Genomic DNA, 24,120 nt, shown 5'->3' on the forward strand with positions numbered 1-24,120 from the left:
ATCATCTGTTCTTTTGCTTATTCGGTGGTCAGTTTCAGTTGTACCAATGTTCCAACAATTACGTAATAAGACTGCGTCAATCGGTTCGATCGATGATGTATGACGAAAGAAATCAAGACCAAGAACATTCAACTAAAAATCAATCGTCCACTTTGAACACATATCACCCTGTTAAGATACCCGTTTAGCACTCTGAGGAAGACCTAGCAGGGGATGAGTAACGAACAAGATGAGCTACTGGCTCACGAAGCGTTCCTCGAGCTCCTCGATACAGCTGTCAATCCGACTTCAAGCTCATCGCTTTCAAGCGACGAATTGGCCTCTGCATTAGGTATTGATAAGCCGCTAAACAAGGAAGATGCGCTCAATCTCCTAGAGAAGGAGGTATTGGCTCCCGTACATGATTTGAGTGGACCAGAACTGTGGAGGTGGCAAGTGTGAGTTTTCTTAACGCAAAGGTTAGGTCGAGTCATCAGAGCTGCTCGATTTGATGGCATTGATCGATTTTGCATCGGAACTGATTTGCTTTCCATCTGGATCGAGATACAGGCAACCTCCAGTAGAATTACCGATACCGCCTCTAACGTTGAGACCCCTACATCAGACTCATACCGTCACGCCCTCGTATAGAGGAATGGACGGGACTTTCACTCATTGGCGAGAAGGTCTGGCACCTAAACCCCCTGCACATCCCGCATTATCCTCTTCGACCACACGAGCCCCTGGCTCGCTGCAGAATTTCGTCAGGGGAAAAGGAAGTTACGCACCGTTCCTACCCGGTGGCCTTGAAGCTGCTGCCACGCCCCAAGAGGATGAGAATGAAGAAGCTGAAGAGCAGGAGGAAGAAGAAGGTTGGAAGACTCGAGCACCAGGTTTGAGGAGAGGCATACAATTGGAAGGAGGTATGTCCGATCCGCCAGCAGCTCAGTTGAGCTAAGCGAAGGATCGAATGTCTTCAAATTCTGAGCTGATGCCTGATGCTGATATTCACGATTTAGCCGATGAGTTCTTAGCTGAGATGCTGGGTCAAGCCTCGATAGCGCCGAAAGCTAAACGCAGGCGGCGAGAAGGAGAATTTGAGTCGCAATTGACGATATCTCGATTAGGCGATGATGAAGCAGAGGAGATAGAAGAGACAAGTACAAATGGACATGCTGGACCGAGCACGAAGAATGTGGATGACCTATTGCCTATTGGAGTGAGTCGTCGTAAATGCCAAATTACATTAAGGGGATTTGGCAAGAGCTAATCTAAGCGTGTATACAGCGTCTACCTGCTCCACCACCACCGCGAAGACAATTTAAAGCTGCCGTGCATAAGGAATGGGCTCATGTCGTTGACGTGAACCAGACACTGTCCAATGTGAGCTATATATCGGGGGGAATATCTCAAGCTCAGCCGATACTGATTTTGCCTTTCAGTTCAAGGAGCTTGTACCGGAGATGGCTCGAGAAGTGAGTCTTATCTTCTTCTGTCCGCTCGTGAACGGTTTGCTGATGGTCGGGTATAGTATCCCTTTGAGCTGGACAATTTCCAAAAGGAAGCGGTCTACAGGCTGGAAATGGGAGACAGTGTCTTCGTGGCCGCACACACGTCGGCTGGTAAAACGGTGGTAGCAGAGTATGCCATCGCTTTAGCAGCGAAGCATATGACCAAGTGAGTCGACATGGATATCTACATCACAATCGGCCCACTTGCTAACGGGCCCTGTGACAGAGCGGTATACACTTCACCTATAAAGGCGCTTTCGAATCAGAAATTCCGAGATTTCAAGACAACCTTCGAACCTTCGACTGTCGGTATCCTGACGGGTGATGTGCAGATCAATGCGGAAGGTAGCTGCCTGATCGTAAGTAGCATTTGAGGTCCACATTGCGTCCTGAAATCAGTGACAGCTAATCGGACTGCGATTTCGCCGCCTCCAGATGACGACCGAGATCTTGCGAAGTATGCTGTACAAGGGTGCCGATCTAATAAGGGATGTGGAATTTGTAATCTTCGATGAGGTTCACTATGTCAATGATGCTGAAGTAAGTGCATTATACATCATCCAGGAGACGTCATCGCGGAGGTGTCGAATGAGAGACTGATACCGTGTGCAGCGAGGTGTCGTGTGGGAAGAAGTCATCATCATGCTTCCTGAACACGTGAACATCATTTTACTCTCGGCGACGGTACCAAATACGAAGGAATTCGCGGACTGGGTCGGGTGAGTACCGTGTCGTATCCAGGTCCTCTTACAGAGCTGATCCACTGACCACATAGACGTACGAAGAAGAAAGACATCTACGTGATTTCCACTCCTATGCGGCCCGTACCTTTAGAACACTTCTTGTGGGCAGGCAAAGATATACATAAGATCGTCGATAGCAAATCGCGTTTCCTGGGCGACGGATACAAAGCCGCTCAAGAAGCTACCAGGCGCAAACAAGACAAAGAGCGAGAAGCGAACGGCTTACCCCCTGTCCAGCGTACTGGCGGGCGAGGAGGGGCGCCCACAAAGGCTCGGGACCTACCAACCGGGAAAAACGCTCCATTCACGAAGACTGGTGCGGGTCGAACGCATGCTAATCGTGCCGGAGGCAATGGAGCACCTGCTCCAGCCGTCTCTCGTGGAGGTGGAGGTGGCGGCGGCGGCGGACGAGGAAGAGGTGGATTTGGTGGAAGAGCGAGTCATCAGCTTGATCAGAATATTTGGACGCACCTCATCAATTACCTTAAGAAGAATAAGCTTTTACCAGTGGTCAATTTCGTGTTCAGTAAAAAGAGGTGTGAGGAGTATGCGCAGACTCTTGGAGCTATGGATTTGAATAGTGCGAAAGAGAAGAGTGAGGTACATCTGACCTGGGAAAGAGCTTTGACTAGGTTGAAAGGTATGTGTCAACCAGCTGCAGATGGGTTGGCCGACAGCTGATGGGAAGTTTCGGTTCGCAGGAAGCGATAAGACACTGCCGCAGATTCTGAGAATGCGGGACTTGTTGAGTAGGGGTATTGGTGTGCATCATGGTGGACTGTTACCTCTAGTCAAGGGTAAGATCGAAATTTTTATCGTCGAAATCAGTATTGCTAATCACTAAGATACTCGTAGAGGTCGTTGAATTGCTCTTCTCTCGAGGTCTGGTCAAAGTCCTCTTCGCTACTGAGACCTTCGCCATGGTAAGCCAACATTGTTTGTCTGGTGCGAGCCAGATTCTGATATCTGTCTCGCGTTTTTCACGAATAGGGAGTCAACATGCCTGCGAAATGTGTGGTATTTTCCGGAATCCGAAAACACGACGGAACATCCTTCCGAAACCTCTTACCTGGAGAATACACCCAAATGGCCGGAAGAGCAGGTCGAAGAGGTCTCGATACTACTGGAACAGTCATCTTACTCAGCGGAGAAGAATTACCTACAGTGACGGAATTGAACGAGATGATGCTGGGTATCCCGAACAGACTGTCGTCTCAGTTCAGACTCACTTTTAACATGATTTTAAACTTGCTCAGAGTGGAGGCGTTGAAGGTCGAAGAAATGATCAAGAGGAGTTTCTCGGAGAATGCTACGCAGAAGATGGCGCCCGAACAACAGAGACAGATTGCCCATGTGAGTCCCTGCTTCTGCTTCTGTCGCTGCCGCTACCGCAGTCTCTAAAAATGAGGAAACAACCATTCGGAATGGCTGACTTTGATTGTGATTGGACTACCTTTCAATAGGCCGAAAAACAACTTGCTCGATTACCCGACGTCGAATGTTCGACATGTAAAAACGACATTGACGCATTCTACCAGAACTCGTCTGAGATTGTCCGAGTCAACCAGAGTATATTCAAACAAGCCTCGTATGCACAGAACGCAGGCAAGATCTTCGTCCCTGGACGAGTCGTGATTCTGCGCAATGGAGTAAGTACAATCCCGTTCACACTGCTCCCTCCCCCTGTCGATGGCTCCCGTAGGATGTGTGCCTGGATACAAGCAGTGCTGATGACGGCGGTCATTCTGTGTAGCATCTACCCGGTAATCTTGCAATACTGCTACGAAGCGCTACTAGCTTGATCACGGATGGGGTCAAATCGGATGCAAAGGCTTGGAGGATGTTGGTCCTCGTCACACCAGGGCAAAGATCAAGGAAAGAGGGTGAGTATCTGGTATTCCGCTCTGACTAAGGCTTGAAGCATCAGAGACCTTTGAGATGCTGATCACTGTTTCGATGTTCGACATGTAGACGTCAAGGAGATTGATGTTCCACCGCGATACCCGCCGATTCTGCCTAAAGGATCGTTCCCGAACCCTCAATGGGAGATCGCCACTTATGATACGACGAGTCTGTCTTTCGTCGTCAACCGAATTCTGAAAGTGAGCAATCTCTATCCTTGTCATTCCCACTGCCCTGTTTCGCTCACTGATGAATATCGAACAGATCGACCACTCTGGCATAATCGATAAAAGCAGTAAAGATGCGAGAGACAAGGCTTTACATGATCTGACTATCCTGCACGAGGAGCTCTCGTCATTGCCCGATCTACCTGAGGTGGATTGGTCCCGAATTCGAGCAGTGGAATTCGTCGATGCTATCAGACAACGAGCCATACTGGACGATAGGTTGGCGAAACTTACTTGTCAGACTTGTCCAGATTTCCATGATCACGTAAGTTAAGCGTCGTCCTCGCGCATAAATCGGGCGATTCGAGGGGCTGATAATGTCTGGAATGGGCAGTATGCGATATTACACGAGCGGAAAATCGTCGAACAATCCTTGACTTCACTCAAATTAGCGCTCTCCGACCAGAATCTAGAACTGTTACCAGATTACGAATCGCGAGTCCAGGCACTCAAGAGTCTCAGTTTCATCGATGAAAATTCGACTGTCCTCCTCAAAGGCCGAGTGGCGTGCGAAATCAACAGTGCGCCAGAGTTGATTTTGACGGAATTGATCCTTGAGAATATCTTGAATGATTATGAACCTGAAGAAGTGGTTGCGCTGCTTTCGATATTCGTATTTGTGGAGAAGTCGGATAGCCAGCCTGTGATCCCCGATAAGATTGCTCAGGGCTTAGAAGTGATTTATAAGATTGCGGATAGTGTGGAAAGGGCGCAAGATAAGTGCAGTGTACAGTACGATCAGTTCGATGAGAAGTATAAAGTGGGGTTGGTAGAGGTTGTTTATGAGTGGGCGAGGGGGATGGTGAGTCTGGCTCTTCGTTTTTTCATGTTGTTCTGTACCGTTGCGTTCGCGACATCCCATTCCGTTCGGTTCCGTTGCTTTGCCTCGCCTCGCCTCGTATGATATTCCATTGTCTCAAGAGAATCCGAGATCAAAGTAATCGAGCTAATCTTTTCCCGCTTGACTTGCTCACCCGTCATTCGCAACTCGTTACTTGTCACTTCTCGTAGCCCTTCAATCAAATCACCGAACTCACCGACGTACCCGAAGGCACGATCGTACGAGTCATCACTCGTCTAGATGAGACGTGTCGAGAAGTCCGGGACGCAGCGAGGGTCATTGGAGATGCGGATTTGTTCCAGAAGATGGAAGCTGCTCAAGCGCTGATCAAGAGGGATAGTGAGTTCGCTCTCGACCCATCAACCTCGATTTCCCCGTGCCCGTGAGAGCTCCTTGAGCGGACACATGCTGATATGCTTGTGGTGGTGTTGTAGTCGTCTTCGCCGCTAGTTTGGTAAGTCTGCGAAATTGCCAATTGTCTGTGCGATCCATCGACTGATTGATGGCATCGATCTCACACTTGAATCTGAGTGATTGGCTGATGGTGATTGTTTTGTTCAGTATCTGTAAAGTCGGCTTGAACATGAAATAGAGGTTTAAACCAAATGCGAATCCAGGTTTGGAATTCATAGCAAATTCGAAGCTGAGGAAAGCAACTCCAGGACGGGACGCGGGACGTAAGGCAGAATATGACGGTATCGAAACAAGTAGAAGCATATTGCGGAGATCTGCATAGCCGCAACGACACCATCAACTTCATCATTTATTTCGCATAGTGCATGTATAATGACAATTGCATATATCACTTTTGACCATGATGAGCATGAGCGTGGACTGTGAATTTCTTTGCCCTTTGTGATCTCACCGTCTGAGCCTGATCAATAATGGGGGATCGCTGGCTTTTCCCCTCTCATTGCCGAATTCGTCATTTCGAAGTGCAGCGGTATGGCAATTACATCAAGGTGCAATACATTTTGCATGATCAATTCGACATTTGATGTTCGACATCTAGCCCAGCTCGAATTGACAATACAATTACACACTGGCACTGGCTGGAATCATCCCGATCTTTGCGCTTGACTCGGGCATTCCCAACTCCAATTCCTCGTTCCATTACTCTCAAATATCTGTTTAATCTCACTCTCAAATTCTCTTTTCGGTCTATCCTGTTCTTCATGCTCCCTCGCCTGTTGTTCCCTTTCTTCAGAGACGTACGAAGGGTTCACGTCTTTATGATTCTTCAGTGTCGAATGTAATTGTTCCAAATTTATACACCCTACTACTATCGGTACCTTCTTGCTGTCGTTTTCGTTTTTCTGAGTCAGAGGTCTATATCCGTATCTCAGACTGACTTCCTCTATACTCGTCCCCCGGCTTTTACAAATCTCCACTACTTTCCTGCTGGTTTCGTATAGCTCGGAATAAGCTCTGGCGGGGTGCCAACTTGGACCTCCGCTAGAAGTTAATAGACCCATAGATAAGGGTGCGGCAGAAACTACTTGTTCTACGTGAGCCTCGATGGTGAATGCGTCTAAATACCCTTCGGCCAAAGAATCATTCTGGATGGTATGGTGTGAGTAGGTTTGCAGAATGTCTAAACCTTTCCCGGATGTCTGATAGACCAGTAAAGCGATTCGGAGCAGTACGGGGAGAGGATACCCGGCGATGCCGACTTTCAGTATCTTCCCTTTGGACTGAAGAGCCCGCAAGGTCTCGATGGCGGTCAAGAGGATGTGTTCTTCCCCTGTAGGTCTGGGCGGGGAGGCGAGGATAGAAGAGAGGGATGAGAGGGGGTTGCCGGAATGTGAAGGGGGAGGAAGAATGTATTCGAGATCGTGTAGGTCTAAGTGCGATGAGATGTGATGTGATAGTAATGAAGGAGGACGAGAATGATTTAGCATCGATGTCTTGAGTCTTGAAAAGCAGTTTGCATTGATGAGTGATGAGTGACTCACAGACAACATCCAGATAGTCCGTATTCATCCGCCTCAAACTCCTTTCTACGCTTTTACGGATAGTCTCAGGACTGAAATCGTGGTCTTTCACATTCGGACCATATTTGCCTACTTTGGTAATTAGGTGATACGATCCTCTTTGATAGTCTAGCGCTTTCAGAATGTTGCCTAAGACAATTTCAGACGGGTGGTAGTATGGGGCTGATAGAACAATTGCAAACTTCAGCCTCTATAGTCCGCGCATGATCTGATATGTTGTGCAGGTAGCAGATGATTTTAGGGAAGCTGTATGGCTTCAGGAAGACGATAGGGCCCGCTTACAAGTGTCAAAAGCGTTAATACCGCATCGCATGGCAAGTCTGACGATCCTTAGAGGTAAAGAGGACTTGATATTATCGTCGTCTGCGTAGATCCCATAGCCGAACGTCGACACTCCAAGGATCAACGGTGGAAGTATCACTCGTCGTTCTTTAGGCGATTTCAGCGCCTAAGCAGTCGTAAGTCGAGGTGCAGCACAGAAGAAACGGTCAGCGAGATGAATCTACACGGGGAGTGAGGAGAGCAGATGCCGCATATCAGTCTGTCCGATTGCCTGATACTGCACTGCACGAACTGACCTTGGGTAATAACTCCGCATTACCCGAAGGATGATCTATCTCCTCATCTGGAATGGTCGCGATATCGAATGCGGGAACAGTGGGCTCCGGTCGATCGGGATGGAATGGCGGTAGGTCGGGAAGGGACATGTTGGCTGTTGATCCCTGGCTTGTAATATGTCGATGAATGAGAAGACGATGAGCCTCTTGTGAGGACCGTTGATCAGCGTCATTGAATCCAACTTACTTCGGTGGGCGTTCACGGACCGTCTACACCGGTGCTGTGATCGGCGGATGCAGATGGGCGCCACGTGGGATTCATCAACCAATGGCGGAATCAAATCATCATGAGCGGTAGGTAGACGCGTAAAAGGTAAACAAACAAAGATGACAAGTGAAACTAAGTTATGCGATACCTCCCTCAATTTGATCACGACAACCTAAGCATCGCTGTCTTCGAGCCAAGCCAGAGCACGCACGATCATAGACGCAGATCAGCAAGCAGAGCCAATCGTGAGCGATACCATCAAGATGCCACCAACAAGGACGAACACGAACAAAACACCAAGAAAGCTCAAGCCCAACGCGATCTCTTCGTCGAGCAAAATAACACTCGACAGTATCCCTCCTGCTGATGTGCCGCAGACTCTCACTCCGGGATACGTCTATCAGGCCAAGAAACAAGTCAAAGGTCTGGATGAGGATGAGAGAGCTAGGTTGATTCATGAGGTCAGTCCCTGTGTCTATATGAATGTATTGAGTTGTTATCGATCAGCTTTGGCATCAACTTTACTCTGTCACTCCGACGTTGACTTATCCTCTACATTCCCGTCTTGATTTGATCTTGCTGAAATTGTAAGATCGATTGATTACATGAGGGCTGACACTACATCTTACACCATAGTTGGTCGGTTTCCACCCTCGAGCACTGTGCCACGATATAGCGGAAGCAGCTCGGAGTCAGGTCTACATAATCGTCGAAGCGATCGAAGCGTGGGCCAGGGGTGCTGGAGGAAATAACCCAAAATACGAGACCGAACTGAACCTTGTAAATTTGCTTATCTGCCACATGTCACAACGCGCTGCTCCAGAGGAGGAAGCAGGTACGGCGATGACAAGGGAGACGTTTTTTGCTGACTAGAACGCATCATTGTTATGTTGTAGGGCTTGGTAGCGCTCGAAACGTTACTCGAGTCTCACGTCGATAAGGCGTTTGACAGATTCACTGCGTGGACATTGAGGAACGCGTTTGAATTTTCGCCCGAACTCGAAGTTGTTTTGGTGAGTGATTCGGTCACTCGATGTATTCGAAGTAGAACGGATCTAACGTGGGCCTTGGTGTCTGGACACGTAGCCCTGGCAAAAGGGACTAGATTTCCAAAGAGGTGAATTTGTGGCGAGTCAACCTAAAGGACAACAGTCCTTGGACGATGATCTGGATATCATGCGACTGAAGGTGGAACAGGTCAGTCATTCATTCAATGACCCAAACCCCTTGGCCCCAACCCAAACCCAAACCCAACAAAGGAAAATTCAGGCTGACAGATAAGATCATGTGGGATTTGCGCGGATGTAGACCCGTCTCTTAGCTCAGAAGTTGGAAATGGCAGAGAAGAAACTTGACCACAAGTTATCTATAGCGAGACAACGTAAAGCCGAAGTGGGCTTCATCAAGGAGATCATCGATACTGCAGGGTGTGAGTCACTCTAATCTATACTAATCTATTTTTGGCGGATCGATCGAGCTCTTGTTTTTCTCTCTCTCTCTCGCAAGAGGAGTATACGCTGACTTTTCTGCCGTCATCTCAAATAGTGAACCCCCTCCCTAAACCGACTGCCCAGTTACTTCCAATCCTATCAACCCTCCAGAACGCCTTACAGCCCCTCGAACCTCTGTCATTGAATACCAACTTGCCCATACAACTACGAGGTGCGAAAGGATCAGCGCCGGGGGGAGGGGGGAAACATACGAAAGCTTGGGAATTGGGTAGGTCGGCGTACCTCAATTGGGCGCTGAATAAGGCTTTACCCTCTGTCTCTTCAACCAACGAGGGTGGTTCAGCAGCGGGAGCAGTAGGAGCAGGAGCGGGAGGGTCAGTAGCAGGGACCACAGACAAGCTGAGTGAGATTGAAAGTGGGATCAAAGATGTGGTAGGCGATAATCCGGGAGCTATGGAGAGTAGTGAGAGGGTCTTAGGGAATCAGTGATCGGTAAACAGTAATCAGTGATCAGTGATCAGTAATCGCTTATCAGTAAATTCTGAATTCTGAGCTGAGAATTAGTATCCGAATTGATGAATCAACTGGGGTTATGGGTGTTTTGATTGGATCCGCGTGTAGAGACAGAAAGAGGGTCAGCACCGGATTGACGACTTTAGGTTCGATCGGATCTATGAAACAAAGTACAGTACATCGGGTATGTTTTATCCTTCTTGGTCTCTTGGTCAATCTGCAGTTGTACTTGTACAGTATCCGTATTACCACCGTACCGATCCGTACTCTACTGTATGAATGAAAGATAGTCTCTTTCCCTTCCGTTCGACCATTCAACTGAGATGTGTGGTATCAACGTCGTTTGGATCGATACGATCGTGTTGAGATGAGATGCAATCGATGCTGAAAGTACTGTTATGATGTACACAATACATAGATAAGGAACCACGTTCAACAGCATTTCTACGTATCGCCAAGCCAAGCTGAAAGCTGAATCTCGTACAAGTCTTATATACAATACAAATCAGGTCAGTGATCATTGTTGGGGAAATACAAATCAAGGGGACTATATAGACAACTCTGGATATACGGATATACAACGATCAATATGAATTGGAATGTATTGTATCGAAATCGGACGGGATGAGATCATGGAGTGGCAACATCGTATGGGTGAGGTGTAAAAGTATGTTATGTACAACGGAGGGAAATAGTCATACATGATTGATGAGGATGAGAAAGTTAAAGGGTTTGAGATGTTCCGCTAGGCCCCAAGCCTCATCAAACCCATGACTGTACCAGCACTGCCAATGGCAGCACCGACAGCCAGAAGCCCGACGGTGGAAGCGATCCTCTTGATCTTCTTGGTGGGTCGATTGTGTGTGTCAATACCCGTTGGCGTGGTTGTAGCAGGGGCAAGAGCGATACCCTCATCTTGCTCGTGTCCGTATTGAGCAATGGTAAATTCGGCCGGGAGTGAGCGCTTCTTGTTGCTTTCCGGAGTTACTGGAGCGTCGGATGACGTGTCGCTTAATGGCGGGGTCGAAGCTCGTGCTAGGACTTCGGTCGCCAGGTATTGTTAGCATCTAATCAGCGTTGACTTCTCAGCCCGATTGAAAGTACTTACAGATATCAGCGTCAATGACCATCGGCACCTCGGTAATATGCCTACTGTCCTCTTCGGTAGTTTCATATTCTGCTTTTCCGCCATTAGCTGAGCACCACCAACAAAGGCAAATATCGGCTACACTCACCTGGTCTGACAACATCCATATCCCTTACACCTACTTGCTCAGACAAAGCGAGACACTCCTCCACCTTATCGTTACCTTGGTGATCGGACTCGAGTGACTGGACCGCAACATCCACCTCTTTATCGATTTGCTCGGTGGCATCATATTGAGACAGGATTTCTGCCTTCATGTCAAGCGTGAAATTGACAGGGTCGATAGTGGCATTCTCATCAACTCGTTCAGCATAGTCGATGCTATTGATAGCCCTGTCGTCAGCGTGATCTCACAAATATTGTTCGAGGTTTTCGGACTGACTCACGCTTCTTCAAGTTGAGATGGCTGGTTGTCCTTTGCACGAGATCGAGCATTAGTCCGTCCCACCGTCTCTGCTTCTGCCGGAACCGCCGCATCGTCACGCTCAAATCTGTGCGTTCCAGTCTGATGTTCCTCTGCGTTCTTTTCGATAACACCTTCGTTAGATCCAGCAACATTGCTTGACTTGACTTCCATGGATGGTTCGACTATCATACCCTCCTCATCACTTGCCTCTTGCTCAGGCTCACTGAACGTCTCATTACAGAGCGCGACGTCAGATCTTGCAGAGACGCGATCATCATCGTGGTCGGCATCGTTATCTTCGTCGATCTCGTCGTCTTCGCTGTCCTCCTCTGCATCATCTTCTTGATTTTCTGGATCACTATCGTAAGATTGGGCGTCTTCTTCGGACGCAACAGACATCTCGTCACTAAAGTATCTGTTTCGATAATATGCGTCTTTGACCGAATCTTGCGAATCTGAAGCACTCTCTTGATCACTTTCGTCATATTTGAGAGAAGACTCTTCATTAAAGTCTTCTTCTTCATCGAAATCATCCTCGTCGTGATCTTCCTCTCCCTCGCCGTGCGAGTACTCTTCTGCTGAGTCCTGGTCGTTCTGAGAAGAGTCTGCTTCTTGCTCAGGAAAATCTTCGTCGCTGTTATGGATATCTCCAAGCGCCGAATAATGACCATCCAGATCTGATCGTACAGCAGGAAATAAGTAAAGTGGAGACGAGGCGTGTTCGATGGTAAGTGGAGGATGAGCCATCTGAGTGGGAGAGTCGTCGGGTCGAATCTCCTCTTCGTCGGAGCTGTACGAATACCAAGCGCCATATTCAGGTTCAGGTTGACTTGGCGCCTCTAGATCCATGTCCTTGGGAGGAAACGACTCTTGTCCCAGAGAGACGGCTGCTTCAGAGATAGAAGCAAGCATCTCCGTTCGGAAGTCAGTCTGCGATTCGGGGGCATTGGTAATGACAGGGCTCCACATTGGTAGGTCCGGCGAGTCGAGGCGAGCAACATCGGTCGGCATGATGGGCGAAGGCGATCTCGATCCGTTCACATCAGGCAATGATCCGCCTTTCAGGTCCATCATCTCCGGGCCCTCTTCAACATCATGGTCATCGTCGTCTTCGTGATCTTCGTAATCAGTCATCGAGTCGTCATCAAGTTCACCGTCTTCTGACTCGCTGGATCCTCTCGGAAGAGAGGCGGTGTCATCCTCTTCGCTAATATAGAGGACGGAAAGGGGCACCTTGTACGTGTTGTTTCTAGTTTCGGACTGCCTGGGATCTACATTCTCTTGGTCCAAGAGACAGCTGTCGGAATCGGATTTTGACTTGACGGAAATCGGGGATTGGGGTCCGGTCGAATGAATTTCGATAGGAGAGTATTTGGTCAGGCCTGAGATTTGAGACCTGGTTCCGATGAACTCGATCTCTTGCTTCTCGACCTCGTCAACGGCGGGTGACATCGTGGCATTCGGTTGCGTTGTCTCCCTGATCTGCGCCTGCGTGGCTGCTCGCATCTTAGCAAACATTGGGTTGGTCTCGAATTGCGGTTGGGTGTCGGCAAGAGTTGCTGTAGGGTTCATAGGGTTGAAGAGGATCAGCCCGTCCCGTTGACCGTTGAGTTGAAATGGTCGTCCAAGATGCGGATGTCTATATTCAACTTGTAATTTCACCGCATCGTAATCGTTACCGCTAGAATGTACCTTCTTGCCTAAGAAGAGCGTGTCACCGTGCAACAGCTGTACGGGCTCATGAGCTGGAGCAAGCTGTGCTGCGTTGTTTGAGTCGATGTTTGAACCGAGGGAGGTACCATGCATGGATCCCAGGTCGATGAGATATACACGGGCAGTTGTTGAAACCACCAGTTGAGCGTGAGCCCGAGAGATAATTGGCGATTCGAATTGCTATAAAGTGACACCGTCAGCGTCGCGATCTCGGATTCCAGATGTGTGTGAGTGGTGAGTAGGAAGCGGTCATTCGGACCTGAGAGCGAAGGTCCCGATTGGGGTAATGGTGGACGAAGGAAGGAAAGAGTACGGCTAAGTGTTATGAGACTCACGCCATTCCTAAGAGCGCTGCTGTTACTCTTTCTTCCTAGCAATACACCGCCGGGCACAAAAGCCTTGGGATTGTCCTTTCGCTTCGCCGTATTGATGAGCAGCTCCTTAATAGTGAAATAGGTGGTCTTTCCTTTGCTCTTCTCAGTCAGAGAGATGAACCAGTCTGCATCGAATGCAAGCAGCACGTCCGTCAATCACTCAGCCATCAAACAGTACGAGGGCGGGTTGGAAAGGGAATCCAATGACCAATGTCAACATCAAGTTGGACGTATGATGTGGACCGTGAAGTCGACTACCTCGAAAGATGAAAGTAAACTACCTCGAAAGATGAAAGTAGACTCACCAGAAGGAGGTGTTGTGTTCTCCTTATCGACGGTCTTACTCATCGCGTCTTGATGCTTGATGGTCGTCGTGGGAGAGAGGGTGGCAAGACTTGAAGTAGAGACGGTGAGACGGTAGACCGCTTCAAGCGGCTATCGTCATTGATCGTATGAGTGTGGATACTGGGTCGGCAGGTCGGTGAGATGGCAAGGTCAAGTCTGCTGAGGATGATGAGATATTGATGAAGTGAAGATGGTGAGAATTGGTGTAGTGTAGTATGGATGCAAGAGGTAGAAAGGAAGGAAGTGATGGGAAAGGCGTGACCTGTTATCTACTGTATCTGTATGGGTAGTACGAAGTTGAGTGGACACTGGACTGTAGCCGGTCATAATACGACGTTAACCGGTCCCTCCGCTTATCAATCTACTCCTTGTTCCTTATCGCGTGCTTATCAGTGGCGCCACTGCGAAATATATTAGGGGACGGCATAGTCCTTGTCATCTTAAAGAGTTTCGAAATGCCTATGCTGTACTCCCGTTTACATGTATGGTGGTAGAGCCTCGAAACGGATAGGTGTAGAATGTCAAAAAGATGACAAACTCTCGACGGCCTATTCGCGGCCCAAATATCCGACACCGTACTGCAGATTAGGATAGCCATTGCGTTTAATTGCATTATATCGTTTTAATACTCTATAGCGTCCTCTTTTTACTCGCACGGTGCAAATGCGAAGAAAAAGGTGAATGTAGGAAGTCATAAGGATGACAAACTCTCCGAGTCCTATGGTTGTCCATCTGTCTACCGGTCGAATTGCGCACCGATTATACTTTACATGAAATCTTTATATGTATGCTATGCTTCTCAAATCACATTGTTATATGTATGAGGGATATAATATCACTCAGGATGGCTATGAACGCGACCAAAAAGCTCCTGAACAACCCCAAGCACAAGATCACGTATCTGCATTCCTTTTCCTTGCACTCTGCATTGTCCTCCAAGTGGGCTGATATTGCCAATTTGCTCGTTTGAGCACAAACACGCCAAGCAAGCATGGTTCGTCATCGCCCTTCACTGATCACAGGCGAGGCCTTCTCCCCCGAAGAAGAGGTAGCGGCCGACGAAGGGAAGCTGAAATCTCTGAACAAGTCTCCATATTGATCTGTGGTGATATCGTACGGCTGACCGAATATACCGGGTAATTCGTGCGGTCGAGGAGGTGGGTATCTTTGAAAATTTTGCGAGTCACCTGCATATCCAAACAACCAGATATTCAGCGATTAGCTGAGCTGCAGCTTGACCCACTTCAAATCCTTCTTCCCAAGTCGAGTCAAACCCGAGAGTTGAGTGTGTACCATTTCAACTCACCCATACTAGCTACTCGAGGTACTATCGGTGCCCCAATCTCTTTCCTTTCCAACGTCCTCCAATCGACCCCCGCAAACCACGCATGACTCATCACATCCCTTGCGCCCTTCCTCAGATTACCCAATCTCTTACTTCTATCGGCCGTCAGTAAACCCCTAATCAAGTCTTTCGCATACGGATCGATATGGGATGGGAACGCGATATCTCCTCTGAGGATCTTCTCGTATATCCCCAAGGGGTGATCATCGAAGAAGGGAGGGTATCCAGCTAACATCTCAAAAGCCAATATCCCCAACGCCCACCAATCAACAGCTTTCCCATGTCCCTGCGAGAGGACGATCTCTGGTGCAAGATATTCCGGCGTACCGCATAATGTGAATGTTCGATCTTCTATGATTTTCGCGAATCCGAAATCCGCTATTCGCAAATACCCATGTCTGTCCAACAACAGGTTCTCAGGCTTTAGATCCCGGTATATTATATCCCTCGAATGCAAGTACTCTATAGCCAGTATGATTGATGCCAAGTAAAATCTCGTAACGTCCGCAGAGAATTTCCCTGCTCTTCGCAGATGAGAGAATAATTCTCCACCTGGAATATACGATAAGAGCATGTAAACGTTGAGTTGATCTTGATACGTTGCGTACAGCTCCACAACGAACGGATGTCGAACTTTCTCCAGGATGGATCTTTCGGAATTGATATGCTCGACCTGCTTCAATCGGACGATTTCGGATTTCTTTAGAACTTTCATGGCGAAGTGCGGTAGTTGGTTATCTGATTGTTGGGTCGACGAAGGACTGGGAGAATGCGGGTCGAGAGACTGGAATAAGTGGGGGAATATCGGATGATAAGGTGTTGGTCTGTACGATGGTCTTTGGCGGACTAGGAGTACTCGACCAAAAGTACCTGTGCCCAAAGTCTCGACGATCTCCCAGTCTTCTAAGCGAACTTTGCTCCCTCTCAGAGGATGGTATGCTGGCTGTTGAGAATAGTGGGAAGAAAGAGAAGAACTGCCGTCGAGGGAATACGGTGCCGAAGATATGGAGAGAGAATCCCATTGTGAGGGAGGCGGAGTCGACATCAGGGAAGCCGGAGGAGATATTGGAAGGGCTTGGGAAGGTATTTGAGCTTGGGCGTATGGTTGTGCTGAGCCAAAAACGCGATGGTCAACACGTAACATCAAGATGACGGATCCTCTTGATGTGATACACGATTCACACTGAGAGGATAATGGACGACAATGAATGATCCGACCGTTGACTCACCAGTATTCCCAGACCTTTCCTCACCCGGATTACCCACTAATCTACTAGGTCCAGCTTGACTAGGCTGCACAGAGCCTGATTGCGGCTGTTGTAGGTGGGGCTGTTGTTGGTGGGACTGAGCATATTGAGGGACCTTTGTACCACTCATATATCCTTGGGTATATGCGGGAGACTGCCTTGCCTGCTGTTGTTGCTGTTGTGCTTGACGTTCATGCGGTAACAACAGCGACATCGGATCCAGCTTGAACTTCTTAGGCTTGTCCTTGCTGGCATTCGCATTGGACGGTGTTGAAGAGGATGAAGAGGAGGTCGAGGATGCTGCATTTGAAGGTGGGTCGAGATCCATCCTGAAGGTTGAACAGGGTGTCAATGACCTGTTTGCGAGTTTGAGAAGGGATAATTGCGTTTGAAGGGGATATATGAGCGGTATCGAGGTGACCGATGATGTGATAATTACTGGTAGCTTGGTAATATTATTTGCTCAAGATCGACTTGCGAGTCCGGGCTTCGTTCTGCGGTCGTGATCACTCGAGAGATGATGATGATGTATGCAATAAGATGATGTTCAAACACTCAGAAGTCGTGTGATGGGAATGTGACCTTGATTCGATATTGTTTTGCAGTCTCTGATGCTTCGGCTAAAATCCTTCTTACTCGCGCTTGAAAGTGTGTTTCTTGGGCTCAGCATACGACTGTTGGGCTTTCTTCCCGATGAGATAGTAAATGTTCAGCTTGATGATGATATGGTATGTATGATAGAAATGTGGTGTCAACAATTGGCCGAAGAGGAAATGGAGATGAATATGACGCGTTGAAAATGGGTAAGTGATTATTGGTTTGGTCCTGGCAGGTGCCTGTTGTTTGGTGTGGATTCCAGCGAGCAAGGCGTTATATTTTGGGACTGCTCTAAAAATCAATTGGAGGCGCTGATGACTGTCTCCTCAGTGGATAGACAGCACTCAGTGTTCAGGTTGGGATCAGATACGAGCGACAACGATGTATGCTTCAAGCGCAGCATTCACTTGTAGACCTCAATGGGGATGTTTACTCTTTTCGAACGAGACACGAGTCGAGCAGGAATCACGCTAATGGAATTGTATTTTGTATATTGTAAGTTACTTTCGTACTCGTAATTGTTGCCGTTCCGTCCGCATGTACCGTAGCGTAACAGCTAGCAAGGACCCTGCCGGCGTGATCTGGGGGATGTCAGATAAAGTTTCTCTAGTCAGGTCCTCACAAAGCTCGATGATGGTGGTGAATGATATAAGCGCCGCCTGCATATGACGGATGGCTGGGCCATACCGTACCTTCGTGCGAACGGCAGTGAGATGCTCCAGCTCATACCAGCGTACAACATACCAAAATACAATCGAGCATGCATACCTGGAGCAGGTTCCCTCTTGCTCTGATTCCCACTTCCCACTGTTTTGGCGCTCTGGCGGGTGAAGAGCTGAATATAAAAAAGTATGGAACGGGTTAGTGTCTCTTCAGGGTAAAATAGACATTCAATTGAACCCGTGCCTCAGATTTGTCAATTCCACTGCGAGATTACGTATGTCAGCATGTTATCGGATGAAAGACAAACACATGTTGTACTTGGACTGCGTCCTACCGTACTCGAAGAGCAGACGCCTCATTCAACACGGATATCTCGTTATGACACCGGGCCATGGTATGTACTGACGAGAAGGAGACGGAGAACGGGGATTGAGAAACGTAAAATCCAATATTATCGGAAGCTTTCTGCGCATCATGGCCTGGTTCACAAAGGCATGGCGGGTTCACCATAGAGGTTTTACGCCTCCCAACAAAAAATCCGGAAATAGCTTCGATCACCTGTATACGCGTCTCACAGATTAGTGGTTCACGTTCACTTTTGCCGAAACAGGGGAACATCAATGTGGCACCTTGCAGTCTGCAATCGTTACCATAGCGGACTGATGCTACAGCGTGCAGGTGAGGGTTTTGACAGAATAAAGCCATATAGCAACCGACCTGCTTGCTTGCTAGAATGAGCGACCTAGCGCATAACGTACAATCGGCCGATCATCTTCATTTGCATAATTCATAACTTGCAGTAATAAAATCATTATAGGCCCCACTACGCAAGTAGGCCCAAAAGGAAGGGAACAGAAAAAGAGAAAGACATGTGACGTTTGATTGTGTTTACTGACGTCATTTTAGCGGTAACATGTACTAGGGTCATTTACTATCATCCCGTCTCGTCATGTTGAATTGGACAGATTGTCGATCCTCTTCATTACAGCAGCGACCTCCATCACATCATTCATCCTAGCATCTTAACCGTGATCTTTATACAATAGCAAGTGGTCAATCAGTAGTAACAGTTCCGTCCTTCTTCTGCTCTGAAAAGTCAACGCTACTACCTTCGACACCTCCGCTACCATGTCTTTCATACCTAATATGGCAGGCATCAATTACATCCCCGGTCCAGCACCCACAGCCCAGACATCCGGTTTCGCCCAAGCTGAAGATGCACCACCTTCTCAGCAAGTAGGTACTTCCACTTCTGGCGGACTTGGTTCTTCCCCCTTAGCTCCGAAGCCCGGCACCTCTATCAACCCAGCCACCGGTCAACTACATTCCGAAGGTCTGACTCGCGACGAGTTGAACGCGAAGAAAGCTGCGGAAGCAGCAGCCGTCACCGCTCAATTATCCTCATCAACTTCCGCAGAATTGAATGACCAGGTGCATCTCACCGGAGGATTGGGTTCATCCCCCTTAGTCCCTAAGCCTGGTACATCCATCAACCCAAGTACGGGTCAACTACATTCTGAAGGTCTGACCAGGGAAGAATTACAAGCCAAGAAGGCGGCTGAAGCAGCTGCCATCACTTCCCAAGTATCGCCCGCTACCTCCGCCAAACCTGGAGATCTGAGTCCGGATGAGTTGAAACACATCCAAGAGAAGGGTAAAGAACTTCTGGATCCCACTCCGCTTGCTCAACAAGCCAGGAGGAGTTCTTCTCCCAAAAAGCCGACTTCCGCTCTCCCACCTGTATCCGAGTCTGAACCGCACGCAACCGCTCTCACTACCGATGGAAGGCGATTGAGTGAATTACCGGGTAGAGAACAAGCTGCGAGACAATTAGTAGGCAACACATTGGCGGCTGCCCCAGTAAATTCGAGAACGGATTCGGGTTTGAGTACACCGGGACAAGAATTACCTGGAGGATGGGGTCGTAAGTCAGACCTCTTTTCGCCTTACTTCTTGCTCTCAATCTGTTCTCCGCTGATTCAGAGCATTGTCATTGGTAGCAACTCGGACCGTTCCTTTGCCCGGCACCGCCCCCAATGCTCCCACATCGATATACGAAGATGTAGCTGAAGGTCTGGAAAAAGCTGGTAGAGCAGCCTTTGCAGTCATTCCTTCTCCCATCAAAGATGCTTTATCCGGATCCCCTACCTCTCCTAAGGCATCTACTTCACCCAAGGCTCCGTCCTCACCCCTTCTTGGCGTTTCTCCACCTCAAGGCAGACGATCGAGTGTGACCGCTTTGTTCGATCAGGCAAAAGTGCAGGCGAGCAAGCTTGTGGAGGAAGCTCAAGGAACCCTACAGAATACCCAGCGTGCGCTATTGCCATCATTCTGTGCTCCAATAGTAGTAGCTGAGCATTTCTATGCGACGATATAGGACGAGCTTCAGCTTCGCTCAGTAGGGACTCGGAGTTCAGGAACAAGCTGGAAAATTTCGTGGATAACTTCGCTCATCCGGGATTCGTCGCCGCGGGAACCGGTAGACCAGGTGTCGTAGGACGTGAGCATCCCATTGCTCTGAGCAGTTCCGCTACTCGAATCCGCTCACTAACTATTTGGAGTTTGCGCATCAGTCGTTCCTAGGTATTCGTTGCCCTCGGAGGAACCCGCCGGTGCCCTGCCCGGCGAGCACACTACGGGAGTCGGTGCTTTGCCTGGTAGCAGCAATGAGACCGGTGTGGCTGTACTACCTGACGAGAAAAGTAGGTTTAATCTTGGGTGAGGTTAATGCGTGCCCGCTGATCCCCCTTTCGTACGCAGAAGTCGCACAATCATCGCAAGAAAATCAAAGTGTACTTCCAGGAGAGAATTCAGGCGGTATCAGTGTGTTGACTCTTCCCGATCAAACAGGTGAATTGGTATTCAGCCTTGGGTATTTGTATACATTGGCGATTTTTGCTAAAAGCTTGTCCATGCTCTAGCTACCCAAGCCTACCGAGACCTCGACCCAGCGGCCTCCTCGCTGGCCGGACCATCCGGCACAACTTCGACAGCTGAGCCCTCCATCACCAATCCTTCTTCCACGACGCCCGCCTCCCAGTCCGTTCCTTCCGCTTCGGCATCTGGATCAGGGTACTCCGGTCTCGCTCCCGCTTTACCCGCCACTGCTCTCGGATTTGGCGGTGACAAGGGCGCTACCGATGTTCCCAAAGCCCTCGGTACATCCTCCTCGAACACCAACAGCTTGACCACTGCTCCGGAACCAACTTCTACCGTTGAAAGCGGTTCCACGCCAGCCACTTCTACCCTTTCGCCTGCCACTGCTACTTCGGCTACTACCGATCCTACCTCTGCACCTGGGACTGCGCCCGGTACAGCCAACGGAAGTATCATTTCCTCCACCGAGTCCGCAACCGGTTCATCACCTCTTGCTGTACCCGAAACCCGTCATGGAAACGAGCGAACCTCATCTTCAGCAAGTGTCACTGCAATCAGACACGGTCACGAGGGATCAGTCAGCAAATCCTCCCCACTGGCCGCGGAAGGTAACACAGTCCCAGAGCACTCGGAGCTAGATACCTCCTCAATCGGACAACAGTCGACCACTCCCGGGACAGGACCTTCTCATACCACTTCTTTGACTCCTGGCAACGAACATGAAGGAATCGGTCACCCCTCGACCAGAGGTGTCGAAGGTGCCTCAAGAGAACCTGGAACATACCCCTCAGTCGACCACTCCAAATCTACCTCTGGGGGGACCGGTACAGCCGTTGCGTCAGAAAGCCAATTAGGCGAGGAGAAGACCAAAGCGGAAAACCTCGCCGAAGCTCCGGCTCAAACTTCTGACTTGACCAAAACGTCTACTCCTTCAACTACGAAGAAAGACGAAGCCATCTCAAAAGCGAATGGGCCTGAAAAGAGCTCCAGTCCGGCCGGTACGACTGCTGCCAGTGGAGACAGAGCATCGGACTTGCCTCATCCCACTTCCGCGAATGACGCGAAAGATATCGCAGGCATAAACCACAACTCCATGACCAGTCCCGCTACTTCGACTGCCAAGCCGACTGCTACCGGATCTACGCCTTCGACGAAGACTGACTCGCCTGTGACTCCATCAAGTAAGACATCTGCTGGGAACGGAAATGGAAATGGTTCTGGACACAATAGGAAAGGAAGTACGAGTAGCGAGAAGAAGAGAGGATTGTTCGGCAAGATCAAGGACAAGTTGAAGCATTAGACGGTGGTGATTGATGCAGAGGCACAAGTAACGAAGAAGGGTAATCGGGGACCCGGATATCTGTACCCCAAGCAGAATCGCGAAATTTGGATATGTAGCGTAAATAGTTTTCGATCAGTGAAAGAGAGTATCTTTTTATATCATAGCTCATGGAATGCAACGAAAGATAGTAACATAGTGTTTCTGTCATTGGGCTAGAAGTACGGCGCGCTTGTCAGCCTATGGCTGGCTGATTTCCAGTATGAAGAACAAATTGGCTTGTGAAGAGAATAGTATAGAAGACGACTTACCTTACGAGTACGAATGTCTATGGGTGTCTCTTTTTTTCTCCTGGGTGAGACCGGCGTAAATCCGGCCCGACGGGTATAACCGATACCGATACCGATGTAGCTAACTTATAGCTTAGCTTTCAATTGGGTCCAATTGTGTAACTAACTTCAGCATGTCGAGCTCACACACCATCGTTCAACCATGAGTTGATGCAAGTATACATAGCATTGTGTTGGCCACCTTGACAGATTGACAGTTTGACAATTCAGAGAAGGTGTAGCTCGAGATGTCCCGATACATCCGCTCTCTACCAACAGCTGATTCCAGCGCGCCCAACGCACCCTCGTTGGGAAATTACAAACTCATAATCGCCTGTACCAACTTGGTTTATTTCGCGTTATCTCCCTTCGCTGTACTTTGCTTAACTCTGTTATATGTGCTCGAGCCTCGACCTTTCCCCTCATGGACGCTCAGCCGGCAGATCTCCACGGGTCTAGCGAAGTTGTCTCAGTGCATTTCGGGATGGTGGATCCCTCCCCCGCCTGAAGATTGGGACGATTGGGGCATTTCTCCTCCTGGACAATCTTTCCTCGATGCTCAAGTCCGAAGGCTCGTCAGTTTGAAAGTGATTACCCTTCAACCGGTGGATAAGAAGTATATCATAGGAATAGCCGATGTGCAAGGCGTGCAAAGTGTTCAGCGAGCGGGATTCTGGATCTCGCCTAGAGCGTCGCTCCGCAGAAACGATGAACCAGCAAAAAAGGGGGAGAAGGTGATTATGCATATCCATGGAGGGTGAGCTACTAATCTGGATAGAGTAAATTCTATTCGCAGGCTCACCGTACCCATGAGCTGATATTGTGCGTCACGTAGTGGCTATATCAGAGGACATCCGATGTGGACGACTTTCCCTATGGATATTGCCAATGCCACCGGTCTGAGATGTCTGAGTGAGTCAATTCAGTCGGTATTCATCCACCATGAGGATGAAGACAGGCATTGACAGAAAGCTGAACTTTGATTTTTGGTATCAATCGAATCAGGTGTCAATTATCGCAAGACCCTCTCCGCCTCAACCGCCTTTCCTGCACCCCTTCTAGACGTGCTGGCAGGGTACCTGTACCTCACCCAGACCCTCGGATTCAGTCCTCGAGACGTAATCATTCTTGGCGAATCAGCGGGCGCACACCTCGCTCTATTCCTCTCTCAATACCTGAGAGATCTTGGGCTACCTCAAGCGGGGTATCTGTTCTTATCTTCACCTTGGGCAGATTTCACCCTTACCTACGCTAATTCGCAGACACAAATACGAAAAGCGTATTGTCATTTAACGCCCTTCCGACTTAGGAGAGCGGTGAAAAGCGCTATGAGGTATTATACACCCTCTTTCCTCGATGCAGGATACGCCTCGCCCGCGAAGATGATAAGTGGAGGATGGGATTATCTGGTGAAAGAGCAAGTGAGGGTGTATGTACATTATGGCGGCAAGGAATTGTTTTGCGTCGAGATTGAGGCGCTTGGTAAGGGGCTGAAAGGTGATGGTGTGGATGTGAGGATGAGACTTGTGAGTCAAGACTGCCTACTGTCGAGTGATGGGGTGATCTTTGGGCTAATGATGTTATGGGTTCTTCTGCAGGACCCGAATGGTGTCCATACGAGTGCTATGAGCGGGGAAGCTGGGGAAGTATTCAAGAAGGATGTGTTGGAGATTTTATCTTGATATGTAGCGATGACCTTTCGCATGGAATATTACTTAGTCCAGTGCTCCACTCTACTCTACTCTCCATTGACTGATCTATCGACCTTTAGCAATCAGACTCTGATAAAGTACCTGAGTGATGTTGAAACCG

The 24,120-nt window shown here is 48.9% G+C and overlaps 7 protein-coding genes across 7 annotated transcripts; 4 read left to right on the forward strand and 3 right to left on the reverse strand.

The window, feature by feature from the left end:
• Nucleotides 1-213: 213 nt before the first annotated feature.
• Nucleotides 214-5,773, forward strand: I303_107005 (uncharacterized protein; the record flags this gene model as incomplete). The annotated part of the gene is made up of 21 exons (XM_065969490.1): nucleotides 214-437; nucleotides 550-902; nucleotides 999-1,198; nucleotides 1,267-1,362; nucleotides 1,422-1,454; nucleotides 1,511-1,656; nucleotides 1,717-1,849; nucleotides 1,926-2,030; nucleotides 2,103-2,209; nucleotides 2,266-2,873; nucleotides 2,935-3,030; nucleotides 3,089-3,156; nucleotides 3,224-3,586; nucleotides 3,697-3,882; nucleotides 3,987-4,116; nucleotides 4,205-4,335; nucleotides 4,400-4,627; nucleotides 4,697-5,164; nucleotides 5,374-5,542; nucleotides 5,638-5,657; nucleotides 5,765-5,773. The coding sequence occupies 21 exons, from the start codon at nucleotides 214-216 to the stop codon at nucleotides 5,771-5,773; spliced, it is 3,873 nt and encodes a 1,290-aa protein (XP_065825562.1).
• A 488-nt stretch (nucleotides 5,774-6,261) lies between these two features.
• On the reverse strand, nucleotides 6,262-7,904 carry I303_107006 (uncharacterized protein; the record flags this gene model as incomplete). The annotated part of the gene is made up of 4 exons (XM_018409689.1): nucleotides 6,262-7,046; nucleotides 7,159-7,359; nucleotides 7,480-7,645; nucleotides 7,776-7,904. 4 exons carry the CDS (start codon nucleotides 7,902-7,904, stop codon nucleotides 6,262-6,264), a joined length of 1,281 nt encoding a protein of 426 aa, XP_018260692.1.
• A 381-nt stretch (nucleotides 7,905-8,285) lies between these two features.
• I303_107007 (uncharacterized protein) lies at nucleotides 8,286-9,962 on the forward strand (the record flags this gene model as incomplete). Its single annotated transcript, XM_018409690.1, has 6 exons — nucleotides 8,286-8,483; nucleotides 8,659-8,802; nucleotides 8,919-9,035; nucleotides 9,109-9,219; nucleotides 9,331-9,451; nucleotides 9,568-9,962. 6 exons carry the CDS (start codon nucleotides 8,286-8,288, stop codon nucleotides 9,960-9,962), a joined length of 1,086 nt encoding a protein of 361 aa, XP_018260693.1.
• Nucleotides 9,963-10,731: 769 nt separating this feature from the next.
• I303_107008 (uncharacterized protein) lies at nucleotides 10,732-13,974 on the reverse strand (the record flags this gene model as incomplete). The annotated part of the gene is made up of 6 exons (XM_065969491.1): nucleotides 10,732-11,027; nucleotides 11,095-11,166; nucleotides 11,222-11,454; nucleotides 11,520-13,432; nucleotides 13,588-13,751; nucleotides 13,932-13,974. The coding sequence occupies 6 exons, from the start codon at nucleotides 13,972-13,974 to the stop codon at nucleotides 10,732-10,734; spliced, it is 2,721 nt and encodes a 906-aa protein (XP_065825563.1).
• A 996-nt stretch (nucleotides 13,975-14,970) lies between these two features.
• I303_107009 (uncharacterized protein) lies at nucleotides 14,971-16,891 on the reverse strand (the record flags this gene model as incomplete). The annotated part of the gene is made up of 3 exons (XM_018409692.1): nucleotides 14,971-15,158; nucleotides 15,278-16,426; nucleotides 16,546-16,891. The coding sequence occupies 3 exons, from the start codon at nucleotides 16,889-16,891 to the stop codon at nucleotides 14,971-14,973; spliced, it is 1,683 nt and encodes a 560-aa protein (XP_018260695.1).
• A 2,060-nt stretch (nucleotides 16,892-18,951) lies between these two features.
• I303_107010 (uncharacterized protein) lies at nucleotides 18,952-22,000 on the forward strand (the record flags this gene model as incomplete). Its single annotated transcript, XM_018409693.1, has 6 exons — nucleotides 18,952-19,747; nucleotides 19,824-20,135; nucleotides 20,201-20,323; nucleotides 20,397-20,525; nucleotides 20,584-20,673; nucleotides 20,745-22,000. The coding sequence occupies 6 exons, from the start codon at nucleotides 18,952-18,954 to the stop codon at nucleotides 21,998-22,000; spliced, it is 2,706 nt and encodes a 901-aa protein (XP_018260696.1).
• Nucleotides 22,001-22,556: 556 nt separating this feature from the next.
• On the forward strand, nucleotides 22,557-23,990 carry I303_107011 (uncharacterized protein; the record flags this gene model as incomplete). Its single annotated transcript, XM_018409694.1, has 4 exons — nucleotides 22,557-23,065; nucleotides 23,144-23,220; nucleotides 23,314-23,834; nucleotides 23,907-23,990. The coding sequence occupies 4 exons, from the start codon at nucleotides 22,557-22,559 to the stop codon at nucleotides 23,988-23,990; spliced, it is 1,191 nt and encodes a 396-aa protein (XP_018260697.1).
• Nucleotides 23,991-24,120: the final 130 nt, after the last annotated feature.

Source organism: Kwoniella dejecticola, chromosome 9, assembly GCF_000512565.2.
Source record: "Kwoniella dejecticola CBS 10117 chromosome 9, complete sequence".
NCBI lineage: Eukaryota > Fungi > Basidiomycota > Tremellomycetes > Tremellales > Cryptococcaceae > Kwoniella > Kwoniella dejecticola.